General features: G+C 35.8%; 1 protein-coding gene across 12 annotated transcripts in view; it reads right to left on the bottom strand.

The window, feature by feature from the left end:
* Nucleotides 1-12,418: 12,418 nt before the first annotated feature.
* Nucleotides 12,419-13,936, bottom strand: part of PAX3 (paired box 3) — a 121,008-nt gene continuing 119,490 nt past the window's right edge. For all 12 annotated transcript variants that reach the window (XM_087872681.1, XM_087872676.1, XM_087872680.1 and 9 more), the window contains one exon: nucleotides 12,419-13,880. In XM_087872681.1, the coding sequence (XP_087728807.1) occupies nucleotides 13,846-13,880 (35 nt within the window). In that variant the 3' untranslated portion in view covers nucleotides 12,419-13,845. The remainder of the gene's footprint in view (nucleotides 13,881-13,936) is intronic.

Here is a 13,936-nt window from a genome sequence, read left to right as displayed (position 1 = left end):
AGTAGCATTTCACCCCTGGATTAGAACCATCAGGCAATGTTCTGGAGGAGTTTAAATTCTTATGAGATTTTCAAAACTTGCAAGATATAAATACCACTCAGTACAGAAACATTACATTGTTCCTATTTGCCTGAATGAGGCTTTTTTCCCCCTCTATTGTAAACTAGTCTCAACCTTTTCAATGCCGCTCATTTCATCAGAACAGGTTTGCAGTACTATTACCAATACTTGTAATAATATGCTCTTAACAAGAACGTAAAGAAGAAAATTTACATTTGGGAACAGAATTATTATTTGCCTGCTTGTTTCTGATAGAATGAACTGTTGCAAGCAGTTGCAATGGGCATCCTGATTTTTATTTTTGCTTTATTTTGCTTTGCACTATTGGTCATGCCCTCTGCAACATTTAACAGCAAGCCATTTGAAAATATTTTAAGCTTTAAATGGACTGAGATGCTAGCTAGGAAAAACTTTGGCTTTTAAAGCTTGGGTGTTTATCACTGTTTTTTATGTTTCAAAGCATTAACAGTTGGATTAAAGTAGCTTTGATATAATATGCCTGAATTGTCCTAGAGCTTAAACTTCAATACTTTAGTATAAATAAAAGTGAATCAGAACCATAATTTGTATGTGTCTAAAACAGTGTGACGGATAATTGTTACTCATCTTTATGTGTTTTTAAATAGGTCAAAATCTAGCTTGAGTGCTTTTTCAATGCTGAATTTGCTTAATTAAATTTATTGCCTGGTTATGTAGTCATAAATTTAGCTACATCAGGTTTGTTTTAACACAGCAAGTGCCGTTCACTCTAGCAATGCAACAATACAAAGAATGAGATACTAGAAAGGTATGTTTTTGCAAATGTTTTGTATCGGAGTGCAAATTTCCTTGAAATTAAAACAACATTCCTGTTATACAGAAACTACCAGAGGATCAGTTTTGACTGGATTTAGGAACTAGATGCCCATGCCTCTAGATTTAGAAAAGAAAACAAGGTTTGAGATATACCATTCCACATGTAATTTCCATAGGATACTTAAAGGATCAGAGATTTCTTTAGTAGTGATGGAGACAATGAATGAAGATTAAAAAGAAAGAATAAGATTAAAAGAAAAATGAACACTTAGCAGAAGGAACCAAGATCAAACAGTGGATTAACTATTTTTCTTGTTGTTTCCCAGAAATTAAATAAGTATGGAGGATAAAGAATTTGTTTCCTTTTCGTCTTAGAAAAAATGCCAATTATGGAAACTAAACTGCTGGATCGCATATCAGTCTGCTTTGGAAATGTGAGAAATGGATAGGAAATATAAACATAGGGCAATAGCTTACAGTTATGTTATGAATTAAGCCTGCAAAAGTATCAACATTTAGTCACTGAATAAACTGTCATAGCTAATCTTCCTTGATGAATTTGAGCCAAATCAGAAAAGAAGCAATAGACCTATAGTTTTGAAGATTATCATTACCATGAGTTGAAAATCTTTGGTTAAGAAAGTTAGTGGAAGACAAATAAAAATATAGATGCGTAAAGAATCCAATATGGTCTCAAAATCCCAACATAGCTCATCTCATCTCTTCTTCCTATCTTTCCTTCTGTGAGATTGTCCCATCTGCCATCAGAAGATCTTACCATAACGGAAATAATTAAAACTAGCTAAAGTTACAAAACAAAAAGATTATTGATAAAAAAAAAATATTTGTAGCTCAGGATTGAACTGTGCGGTCCTTGGTGCTCTCTTGAGTTTAATTGTTTTCTTGCAGACATTTCATTACCAAGTTAGTTAGTGCTAGAAGTGAATGGGTTTTTTTCTCATTTTTTATACTAATGCTTGTCCTGTCGGTGTTGGTGGGAATGGTCTTGAATTAGACTGTTGTTGATTAGGCTGTTGTTTATTGTTAGCTTGTTTGTCTGAGTTAGTGGTTCCTTGATTGGTTTGTCTGAGTTAGTGGTTGGCTAACCACTTGATTGTTGGTCTAGTATTAATTTTGGCATTAATGTCTGTTCATCTGAGTATTGATAGCTAGTAAGGAGATGTTTTGGTCTTTTGTTGTTTCCTTTGGCTTTTTAATTGTCTCTTTTGAGACATATATCGGTAGATGTTGTTTATCTCTATGTACCTGTTGATCATTAATTTGTTTGAGTGACAAGCTTCCAGGAATTATCTAGCATTTTTGGATTTGGCATGGTGTAGAATACTCAGAGTTTCCCAGTTGAAACAGTGGTTATGTCTGACCATGTGTTGTGAAATTAAGGAGTTTTCATCATATTTTTTTTACTACTACTTATGTTTATGAATACACTCTGCTAGTTTCCTACCCATGTGTCCTACATAGTGACTGTTACAGTATGTTGTAGATGACTCCTCTTTTTTTCTTCTGGGGCTGCTGGGTCTTTTGGTTTACTTAAAATGTTTGCAGGGTTTTGTGTGCTGCAATGATGCCATGTGGTTGTAATAGTCTGTTGTGGTTTTCTGAAATGTTTTTGATATATGTCCAGTGGTGGGTTGCTCCCGGTTCTGTCCAGTTCTTGAGATCTGGTAATAAAAGCGGCGGGAGGCTCCGCCCACCCACCCAGATATCATAAGGTAAAATCTGCATATGCACAGAAGCGCACGAGCGAGCGAAGCAAACGCACATGCATGCTCCCATTGTAAACTGGTAGTAAAGGTAAGTAGAACCCATCCCTGTATATGTCAGTATTATCCTTTTCATAGCTTGTGTTGATTGTACCATATTGGATTTTGATAAAGTTGTGTAGGTATCTATTTTGTTGGAAGATGTTGCAGAGGTGATCTGTTTCTTTTTCTGATGTTCAAGGTTGCTGCAGTGTGTTTGTGCTTGTCTAAATAGTGTTCTTACACTGTCTTGGTAATGAAACATCTGCAAGAAAACAGCCAAGTTCAAAGACCTCACAAAAAGAGCCTTTATAGTACACTGGTTTAGTGCACCCTGTCATTAACACAGCTGCCTGCAATTTCTGCTGGTTCGAATCTCTCCAAGGCTCAAGGTTGACTCAGCCTTCCATCCTTTCTAAGGTAGGTGAAATGAGGACCCAGTTTGTGGGGGCAATAAGCTGACTTTGTATAAAATATACAAAAGAATGAAGGCTATTGCTTAACGCATTGTAAGCCGCCCTGAGTCTCCGGAGAAGGGCAGCATATAAATCAAATTAAAAAAAAAAAAAGATTGTACCCCATTTTGTACATATATTGATGAATATTAACTTTATTTTACAGTTTATCTCTCTTATTGCATTTTGCAAATGTGCATTTCTACATTAGGTGGAACTTAACCTTCTTATTCTCAAGTGGTATTAAACTTTCCCAACTAAGTGTCCAGATCATTGTTTCATACCTATGATATCCTAGTGGCTTGTATCTGTTATAGTATCAACTGGTCAAGTAGTTTCAGTTTCAGCTGTGATTGGTTCAAATATGTTAATGTTCCATTTCTGGTATAAAATGAGTTTGATCATTTAAATTCAACAGATGACAAATTTTATATTCAAATTCTGAGATATATAAATGAAACCTTTGGATATCTTGTTCATGAACATCAGTTGAAGAACAAAGCCTGCCTCACAAAACACGCTGTGCCTTTTAAAACTACAGGTCTCTCTGACCTCACATAGCTACCAGCCATAAATCACATTGACTAGCACAGGGGTCAGCAAATTGTCAGGACCCAAATTTAAAAACAAAAATTATTTTTAAAATATGTTTTAATACTGTCCTAAATCTCAGGAGATCGCCAAGTCTTAAAGTATCCCACAGTTCTCATCTGAAACCTCTCAATATGGGAATGCAGGAACAGCAAAATTTGGCAATATTTAGATGTTTAATAATTAGATATTTAGTGTATGAGTGTGTGAATGTGTATGGACATGCATGCTTTACTCTCAGATGCATAGAGATGCATTTATATAGTGGCCTTCTGGACTTGCACAGGCACTCTTACAGCCTTTTATGTAGTTAATATTTTAGGAGATTGTTGAAATTCACTCTAATGCAATTAATGCTTTCTCTTGTTAAAAAGCAGTAAAGAATTATACAACTCAGCTTCCATTACCAACAGTGAGTAGGAGCACTTCCTTTAAATATAGTCAACACTTACAATAAATCGAAAGTGCAAACACTTTAACCAATTTGTCAATGGACAGACCATTTGATCTAAGTCACTTAGGTTCACAACTCTAACTGTAAATGCCAGTTTACATTAACTGTAAATGCCAGTTTAAACTCTAAATGATGCTGCATCAGCATAATTTATAATAGTTTATAATTTTTTAATGTAAGTGTGAGCTACAAAGCACTAAATGTTTATTTTCAGTTTTTGCAAATATACTTTTCATTGTTACTTTTCCATATAATGTTTTAATTAAATCTTATAGTATAATTTTGACTGGTGGTTGAATGACTCTTTCATACTTAAGGGCTGGCTTGTTCTTTCTACTTGTTCTAAATTATTCATAAAATCTTATTCAAAAGTACCTCTGTTTATTTGTTATATTAATTCCATAAAAATTAAAGTGGCATACATTCAGTTCCCATTCAATTACAGTACTAATTCATGCATTGTATCAACCTATTTAGTTCAGAAAAATAGTTTAGGTAAATATCATATCTCAATTATGAGGACCATTCTATGGAATTCTGTTTCACTGAGATTATGTGTTCATTGTTTCCATTTTTTGTACTGTTCCTTGATATATAAATGAAACCACAATATTTAATTACCATTTAAGATTATAAAATAATTAAATGTGTACCTGTATTTTCCTCTCTTGGTGAACACTAACTAGTTTCCGAATCTGAACATTGCTCACTTTCCTGCAGTGTGGAACAAGTCCAGTGGTGGGATTCAGCCAGTTCGCACCACTTCGGGAGAACCGGTTGTTAACTTTCTGAGCAGTTTGGTAAACTGGTTGTTGGAAGAAATCATTAGGGCAGAGAACCAGTTGTTAAATTATTTGAATCTCATCACTGAACAAGTCTATTATGTAAACTAGAACATTAAGTGTGCTCTTCTTTTATGTGATAACCTTTCAGGTACTTAAAGAGTGTTTCAGTTGTGTTTTCTCAGAGCTCCTAAACATATAATATCTCTTCACAGAGTTTAGTTTGTAATCCATTAATCAGCCACATGGCCTTTCTCTGAACTTCTTAAAGCTTCTCTGATTCCTATTTAAATTGCAATGTCCCAAACTGGACACTATAATTGAGATTGGGTCTGACCCAGGTAGAATAAAATGGAATGAATTTTTCCCATGCATTGGAAATTATACTTCATTTGATTATTCATTTGCATTCTTTGTAACCGCATTATACTATTGGCTTAAATTTAGTTTGTAATCAACTGTTTTCCCAAGGTCTTCTTCATAAACATTTCTACCAAGCCAGATATCCTCTATCTGTATATATTTATATAATGCTTTAAACATGTGAAGAATTTCTGTGCTGTTTACTGTTAAATTTTAGTGTTACTTTCAGCTCATTTCATCCCATTGACACTGTTTTGAATTTTATTTCTTTGCTAAGACATTAATTGCCGATATCCCACCTAATTCTGTCCCATCATTAATTAGAGAAAAAATGAGCAGTAGAAGACAAAGATCCATTTGGCATTTGTTATGATATATTTCTCAGATTTGATGGACAACTATTGAAGAGTTCTCTTAGATAACAGTTTTTGAATTATTTATGTAACTATGTATTTAGCTGTGATTTATGAAAGTGAATTAATCATTAAGTGCCAGAAGATTAAAGCATTTCCATACACTATTATTACTTCCAATGGATAAATCTCTATTTTGATCATGATTAAAATGTCATAACTTTACATGGATTGGGCTAAAGCAGAGATAACCAAGATATCATCAGAAGACAGTATAGGATTGAACTATGGAGTCCTTGTTACGCTCTGAGCTTTGCTGTTTTCTTGCAGAGGTTTCATTACCTGATTAGATTACATTTTCCTGCAGTGCAGTAAAAATGTTAGTTACCTAACTGGATAATAAATTGTCTGCAAGAAAGAACCAAGTTCAGGAGCACTAATGACCACACCAATTATCAAAATAGCCAAACATGGGCTATATAATTGCATCTCATCCATTTTTGGATAGAAACCAAATTTACTAATGGATTCTGCTCTTGCAGTATTAAAAGCCCATTTTATGTCAGAGGTTGACAAATAAATTATTCACTGACCAAAATAATTTTATAATCTGCTACGATATTGGTAACACATTAAGAGGTGATATATCTAGTGGCTAGAAAGGTGACACAGCCTGTCACTGCATTTATAAACATGCAGATAACATTCCCACTGCTATCCACCAGCAAAACACTATGGCTTCCCAATCAGAGACAGCAAGGAACTGTATGTGAAATAGTCTTACAAGCCAGGAGTATGCATTCATTGTAAAATTCAAAGTTCATTGTTCTGTTGAAAGAATATCTTTTTCTAGTGTTTTGCACAGCTGTATTAGCTACTAATTTACAGCTTTGCTTTCCTCCGTCTTCATTTTTTCCCCCTTAATTTTACATTTAGAATCCTGAGAAGTCTAATCATGCATGTCACCAAATCATATTGTAGATTATTCATTCATGTAGAAAAGTATGACTCTTCCATTTTTTTCATCATATTTTGGGTACAAACTCAGTTGTCCTCTATATTGCAAAGATCTGTAGCTACTCTTGTGTTTTAGATGTCTATGGAGATTCTCAGTCATCCAGATCATGGTTGTCCCAAAGGCACTCTTCAAAAGGCAACTGGACTTTCTTGGTTTTCTTCCTTGAAAAGTTTTGCTTCTCATCTAAGAAGCTTCTTCAGTTCTGGATGAATGGGAGGGGAATGTGTTTTATGTCTTGTGTTTTAAATTTCATGAAACTACTGTAGATTCAAAATGGTACTTTTTTGTATTTTTTAAAGTAGAAATTATTTCAGTAGGAAGTACAATCTTCAAAAATACATTCTTACATAGTCTAAATTCATACTATTTTTCCCAACAGAAGCTAGCCAGATACCTAAGAGAAATACATTAATGTCTAGTCTAGGCTACTCAGGTTCAGAATTATGTCCCCTGAAAACATGCATGTATGATTTAGCACTCATATCTAATCGTAAATGATTGCTTGACCTGCCATAAATTTGTCCTATACATTTTTTAAAAAAAATTAAGATCAAGGTTAAAGCAAAAATGTTCTTGAGATAATCATCACATTTCAAACATAAGAAAGGCAACTACCCTTTCACCTTCTTAAAAGTGTGACTTCTTTTAAAACTATCTATAGCATAATAGATTTTTTGTATAAGAAGTGGGGGAACTATTTGCAGTGTTTTGGGGTTAAGAATTGCACAGTGGTACTCCTTTTATTATTGACATTAAGACTTAGTTTAACAGACTTCTCTATTAACTATTATGCAGGGTTGCAACTATATAAATAATAAATTAATATTGCATTAATGGAATACTACAATGTTTATTTGAAATAAGATATGCTGTCTACTATGTAAAGAAAAGCATTGAATTGTAAGCCAAATACCCAGAAATTTCCAGGTGAGAAACAGTTTTCTAAGTTACATGGAAAACAAATGACTATAACCTTAGTAATTATTCATTTAATCAACCTACTCCCTGTTTTATTGCATCTTATTGCTAAAGGTTGTCTTAGAAATGTATTTTTCCCTCTTTTTTTCTTTCTGTTTGTCTTTACTTTATTGGGAATTTTTTGGTGGCAATAATATTTTTAAATTGGGTACAGTTGTTTGCAAATTTCAAACAAGATGAGATCCATAATCACTTTAATTACCAATATGAAATGGTTTGTAAGCAAGCAAGAGCATTTCCACTGTGCCAAGGACTAAGATATTTGAAACTTTCAATTAAAAAAGTAATGTGTGGCATGTTAATTGTACCTCAAAAGCTTTTCAGGTCCTTTAAATGGACACAGAATGGAAATATTTCCTTGTGTAAGGAAAAGGAAATAGTTCCACAGTATGGGTCTAAGATTTGCTGAAGACACTGAATGGTTAATGAAGCCTCTGAGCTACTTCCAGATTCAAGACAAAGAAAGCTATAGTTCTTTCTTATCAGCAGATGTTCTTTCATATTGTATATCAGGCTGACTTGATTAAATTAGCCGGTAAAGGTCAAATGAAATATGTCTTCCCATTTCTATTCTGATTTTTTTCCTGACAATCCCTGATAGACCTGATAATAAATGGGACTTGTCTACAATAACTGTAAAGTTTCTGATATTTGGAATTACATCAGCTCATAGGAACACTTACCTTATTTTGCTGTTATCTCACAAAAGTCTTTTGTTTAATGTGTACTTGCAGCATTGCATTATATTTTCTGTATTTTCATGGTGACCTTAGCAGTATGAAAGTTGGATCATCGTGCCCTGTCTTCAGGCTCATTTTAGAAGGAATAAAGTTTTCAGTAGAGATATCTTGAAAAGGAAACCAATAGTTTGCCTTATATTAACTTCAAAGCTCATGTCTTTCTTTGTGTACATGTAACCTCATCATGTTTGTTAATTTACTCACCAAAGCCCATATGTTCAGCGGTGATTAACAGGGTTAAGTCAGTCCCATGGAATTCCTGAACAAAGCATATAATTCCAAACATGTCTAAATTAATGTTCAGTTTCTTTCATTTTGCAATTTAGTAAAATTTCCCCTTAAAACTAATACACAAAATAGCCGAACAGATATTATGTGTTTTTCTCTTGGAAATTATTTTCTCTCACCTACTCCAAGCTGCCTTTAAAGTAGTACTACTATTATTCTGAGACTTTTCCTGGAAGAAATAAAATTAATTTGGAATAGTCCAAATTCTATCAGAAAAACCTTAGAGGAAAAATAGAGAAGCCACTTTTCCCTTGTACCTCATTTTGCCAGATTAAAAAAAGCATGAAGGTACCAATCACAGAAAAAGGAAAGATTGAAGCTAGATGGACATCTTAAAACTGTTCTATTTTTTAGGTATTTCAGAATCCACTTCAAAAGATACTTCAAAAACCTTTTGGCAATCAAGTCACATCATGGCCTCCCCAGACACCAGATTGGATGATGAGGGAGAGCCAGCCCCAGGGACTTTGGAGGATGGGGAGAAAACTACTTAGAGCAGCATTAGTAAATTGCCAACATCTCCAAGCCAGGAGTGGAGAGGCCAGGCTCAGTGGAGAGATTGATGGAAGGGCTACCAGACAAACAGCCAGCTTATAGAGGAAAAGGAGAGGCATAGCTGCAGCTGGAGACACCAGAAGCCCTGTGGGAAGTGCAGGGCAGAGAAGGTGCACAGCTGCAGCCGGCCAGTGGGGATGTGGAGGAATTGCCTCCCCACTGATCCACAAATGCGAAGGGCTGAGAGGAGGCAGGCACAATGAAGGTCAGTGAGGCTATTTGCGAGGCGGTAGCCTCACCCCTTTGATGAGCTGCACCGGTCAGTGGCTTTTTAACCCAGTACATGGAGGCCAGGGTCACTGGGAACAACTCATCAGTTTCTTGCAGTGCATTCATTCAGCCATTGTGATTCTTGCCATGGATTTAAATCTTGACTCTGCTGCTAGACTTGGATGCTGTTTTTGGACTTTGGACTTGCTTCTTCAACCTTTGACTTGGATTTGGTTTTGGTTGTTTGTACTCGGATAGTGAACTTGTCTTTTTTTTTTAATTTGATTTATATGCTGCCCTTCTCCGGAGACTCAGGGCGGCTTACAATGCATTAAGCAATAGCCTTCATACTTTTGTATATTTATACAAAGTCAGCTTATTGCCCCCACAAACTGGGTCCTCATTTAACCTACCTTAGAAAGGATGGAAGGCTGAGTCAACCTTGAGCCTGGTAAGATTCGAACCTGCAGTAATTTCAGGCAGCTGTGTTAATAACAGGGTGCTTTAAACCACTGTACTACCAAGGCTCTTTGTACTCTGAACCTGGTGAGGGGACATTATAGGCTTGCTCTGCATTTCCAGATAGGAGAATTGGATTGATGATGTTTGCATTAGTTCCTGGGGGCAGGAGGATTGAATACCAGGAATACTATCTGGAGTTGATGAAGCCCTATAAAGACTTGGGGGGGATATCTATGTGGAGCAGATCAGAACATGTTCTTTAATAATGATTTTTAATCCTGCTATATGTTATTTTTCAACTTTAAGATGAAATTAACTTTAAAGTGGATTATTGAAGAATAAACCTGAGGAACAACTTGGCTCCAGTTGAACTTGGACATTTTTAAAAATAGATTACATTGGCACGGGAGAGAAGCACAGTAATAAAGGAATTTTTTTTTTAGCTTAATCTCACATATCATCATGTAGGGCTGTGTAAAGGATACTTACCGAGATTCAGGAAAGCTGCAACAATAGTCAATAATTCAAAAAATGATAGTGGTAGTATCAAGCTACCATGTCTACCACTTGAGGATAACATAACACAGAAGATCAGATAAAAGCTTCTTAAACCCTTGTTCTCTTATTTCAAGGGAGGGCAGCAGTAATCACCTTTGTCTCCTGGTAATATGTGCAGAACTAAACTTAATAGACCAATGCTTTGACAAAGAACATGTCTTATTTCCATTCATCCAGTCATCACAAACAGTGTGAAATCAACCTGTGGTTGATTTTACTTCTTCATTTCTCAAAATGCTGCTAACAAACAGAAGCATAATTTAATTGTCACATCTCCTCCTGGGGAAGAGGCAAGGTAGAAGGGGGTCACAAAAATTTCTGTCCAAGAAAAATGAAGATAAAATGCTAGTTGCAGTCCTTTCTCTCCTAACGTATAATAAGGGAAATTAGTTGGAAATGGAATGCCCACAAGTGTTACAAACCCATAGCATTTCAAAGCAAATAATAGCTTGCTTCAATTTCAAATAAACTGCATCACAGTGTAATGGTATGTGAGAATGGCCTTGAGTGACTCGAGTGGAAGAGATAGGAAACAGACAAGAGCTGGTGGACCAGTGGTTTCACATCAGAAGAAGTAATTTAGGAAGAATCTGCCCTAATTGATCAGGCAGTTAAAAGTGGCAGTAGGAAGTTTGCACCTTCCAACTTGCAAAATTGATGTCAGCCCTTCCAGGTAAACCAGACAAGAAACATGACTAAATGAGCTAATTTTAATTTATGTAAGGCTACATTAACAGAATCTTGCAAGTCTGAAGGTACAAACTTGTTGTGACCTAGGCTTCCTGAGTCATTAAAACACACAAGTAGTCCCAAAAACCTCTTTCATTGCAACAGCTGTGAATTACGTTCATTCGCAGCTGAGTCCTAATTACTTGCAAAAAGTTCTTCGGGAGAAGTCCTTCAGGATAATCACAAACCTTTATCTCCCTTGACACGCTGCCAAAGACCTACTTGGCAAAGCCACATGGAGTCCAGAATCAAACAGAGATTCCAATTGGTAACAGAATTAACGATGTTGCTTTCCCACAAAGGGCCCACATGCCTTTGCTCCTCTTTTAAGCCTTATGGGAGGGGCCAATCATCTCCAGGCCTTACTCTCAAGTTGTCCCTTTTGTTTTAACTGCTCGTGCCTTCTGGCAGCTCTGCGCACGCATGCACTAGGAACAGGCTCCTCCTATTCCTCTGCCTCTCTTATGTCTGACTCTGGAGGCTCTAGAGTCCGCGCATAACTCCCAGATAGCCCTGGCCTCATCTCTGTCTCCGATGCAGAGCCCTCGTCTGAGCCTTCCCCAGACTCCAGGACTGGCCCATATTCCTCCCCAGCCTCCTCACTGTCCGACTCCGTTGCCAGCTCTGGAGGCTGCTGGCGGACCACAACAAAACTTCCCACTGACACTTAACCCCTTGATTAATAATGGTGGGGCCTTCCTACAGTATGTTTTTTTTCCTCCGAACATTAAGCAACTAAGGGTTTCCCTTTCTCATTTTCTTGGTAGCATCTCTTTCCTTCAATCTTCAAGATCATTCCCACATAGCATTACAAAACCCAGTGGGGCAAAATATTCAGGTCTCAAAACAACAATATTAGCAATATTGTTGATTAGCAATATTGAAACAAGGTTGAACTTGACTCCAAATTAGAATGGAAAGGATACAAAGAAGTTTCTCCAAAAGGCAACTGGACTTTCTTGGTTTTTCCATGACAACATTTCACGTCTCATCCAATGAGCTTCTTCTTCTTCTCGGATGAGAAGTGAAACGTTTTCAACGAAAAAAAACCAAGGAAGTCTGGTTGCCTTTTGGAAAAGCACCTTGGGACAATCATGACCTGGATGATTGAGAAACTCCATAGGTGAAGAACACAAAGATCTTTCCTCATTGTTTTCCTTTTCTATGATAAAATATCATATATATTTTGTCTGATGAATAGCAATGTTTTTTGAAAATATTGTATCAATACAAGCTCACAAAATTCATCACCAAAAGCAGTAAGTGCTTAGCAAGTTTCCATAGCTGTTTATTCATTATAAATAGTAAATATTTACTGCGCTTTTTTAATATGAGATTTTTTTTGTTTTTACAACACATGTGTTGTTGATAGAGAATGTAACATAAAGATAGTATTTTGTTCAATCACTCTTTAAGACCAATGTGTGAACTAAATTTTGTACAATATCCTAGTCCTACTAATTTACTAATTTCATCGAACTGAATGCTAAAAGGAATGAATTTGTGCTCTACCTCACTCACCATTCCAAGAATAAAGAAAAATAAATAACACTGCCTGCCATCTTCCTGTCCCTCCTAACATTTCAAAAGACAAATTTATTGACATTTGGAAATGTCACAACATAAAATGTATGTAAAACTCGGTTTCCACTGAATTATATAAGATGCAATTGTATAATTTAAAATTACATGACAACTACAGAGACATAGTGATTTATGCCCTGTATTTTCTAGAAATAATGTAAACATAAGCATTTTAAATGTAGTATTTTCCCCCAAAAGTCCCTTTTGATCTAATAAAATGGAGATCATCGAAGCAAACTGTGACACCTCTATATACTAAAAGAGTGAAATATGTATTGTAAAAATAAAAGTACTTGGAAAAAATATAATTTCGATTCTATATATAATGCCTTGGATGCAGCCAAAGCTTGGTGAGGTACGCCATATTGCACATTGTTAAGCAGTCATAGAAATCAAAGTTATTCTGTGTTTTTGTTTGTTTCTTTCAGGAGGTAACATGGACTAGGAAAATTTCAAACACAAACCATCTTGCAAAACTTTTCTTCATGTTACAAAATATGTCATTTGCTGTTATGAAGAAAAGTCTTTTTGTATGTGACACTGAGCAACAGGATTACAAAAACAAGAAGATAACCAATAACTTATTTGTGGAAGTCTTCAAACATCTAGTCTAGCATCCTACAGACTTTAACATTTCCTTTCAAGGTCATTTTCCAGTGTGTTAAACAAGGTTCTTCAGCCCATGCTTTGCAAACTGGGCACTGTCAAAAGTCGGCACTGATAGTTTGAAAAAAATGTTCTAATTTTGCAGCACTCAGACCACAATGTCCAAGTTAATCCATGGATCTTCATCAATCTAAAAATGGAATGCTTACTTCAGCCCAGCAGTGTGAAAACTTCTATGATTCTTATTTGTTCATAGCTAATGCCATGGTGAACTGAACTGTTTTATTTGTGGTACTGTTTGTGGTCTTTATTTTCTGAGCTGCTTTACCCAACATGTTCAAACACTTTATTGAAAGCACTGATGAGAAAAGAATAGTCCCATTTATCACTAGTACGATCTCTGCATTCTGGGCTTCATTTTGGTGAGAAGATTGCTCCATTCCAAATACTGGACTGAGACTAGGACCAAGACCAATTTTGATGTGAAATGGACCGTTCACCTTATGCAATATCTGGCTTCAGATAATGAAAGGCACCTGTAAAAAGAGAAAAGAAAGAAGAAGCATAATAAGCTTTTAAAGTCATGCTGTGA

This window comes from Pantherophis guttatus, chromosome 6 (assembly GCF_059756535.1).
Source record: "Pantherophis guttatus breed Tessera chromosome 6, ASM5975653v1, whole genome shotgun sequence".
In the NCBI taxonomy this organism is placed as follows: domain Eukaryota; kingdom Metazoa; phylum Chordata; class Lepidosauria; order Squamata; family Colubridae; genus Pantherophis; species Pantherophis guttatus.
Note: the sequence above shows the minus strand (reverse complement) of the source record. Positions and strands in the feature narration are given on the sequence as shown.